The following is an 848-nucleotide window of genomic DNA, read 5'->3' as shown; positions in this document are numbered from 1 at the left end:
CCGGGGAGCTGGGGGTGGCCGTGGGTGGGGTTGTCTCTCAGGTTCGCAGTGCCCTCAGTGTCCAGAGTCGCAAACACAGCCAAATAATAAACACCGAAACCACTCGATACTGTCTGCTCTTTGTCCTTCGATAGGTCCGTTTTATTGTTCCTGTAAGCACCATTTTTTTTTTTTCCAAATTGGCCAGGATCCTTCCTGCCTTTCCAACAATAGGACTAAACTCTTCCTTGGGGGTGTCCTGTTTTAGGCTAGCAACAGGCTGAGTGATAAGAAGCGGGGAACGAAGGAGGGATCGTTGCATTTCCAACATCTGGCCTCTCTCTAAAGGCACTGACATCTTCGGGGGATGGGGGAGAAGGAGGAGGCACCATCTGCGCCGGCAGGCAGGGACGGGGCATGCAGAGCCACCCAACAAGCTTTAGGGGTCGGATCCAAACTTTACTCCCGGGGCCATGCAGCCAAGGCTACTTAGATTGGTCTCCGTCTTCTGGGCGGAGTGGTTCAGGGTTGGAAGCTGACGGAAGACCTGGGCGAGAGCCTACCCTATCAGGGGAGGGGCGGACGGGAAGGAGGCGGGGCCAAGGAGGACTGGATTTACTACCAGTCCCTCTGCTTCTGTCCTTGGGCGCCGGAGCACAGTTACAGTTTATCTAGCTCCGCTTAAGCCAAACAGCACCAGCACCATGCCTATGACGCTGGGTTACTGGGACATCCGTGGGGTGAGAGAGGGTTCTGTCAGCCGAGAGCGCTGGGGACCAGGGGCGGGTGTGCTCAGGGTGTTTGAGACTCTCTCTGTCCCTGTCTCTCTCTCTCTCTCTCTCTCTCTCTCTCTCTCTCTCTCTCTCTCT

General features: G+C 56.0%; 1 protein-coding gene across 1 annotated transcript in view; it reads left to right on the top strand.

The window, feature by feature from the left end:
- Positions 1-569: 569 nt before the first annotated feature.
- Positions 570-848, top strand: part of LOC129684853 (glutathione S-transferase Mu 2) — a 5,511-nt gene continuing 5,232 nt past the window's right edge. The window contains exon 1 of the mRNA XM_055618089.1: positions 570-719. Within this exon, the coding sequence (XP_055474064.1) occupies positions 684-719 (36 nt within the window). The 5' untranslated portion in view covers positions 570-683. The remainder of the gene's footprint in view (positions 720-848) is intronic.

Source organism: Psammomys obesus, unplaced genomic scaffold, assembly GCF_907164565.1.
Source record: "Psammomys obesus unplaced genomic scaffold, mPsaObe1.curated_primary_1811, whole genome shotgun sequence".
NCBI lineage: Eukaryota > Metazoa > Chordata > Mammalia > Rodentia > Muridae > Psammomys > Psammomys obesus.
This window is presented reverse-complemented; position numbering and strand designations above follow the sequence as displayed.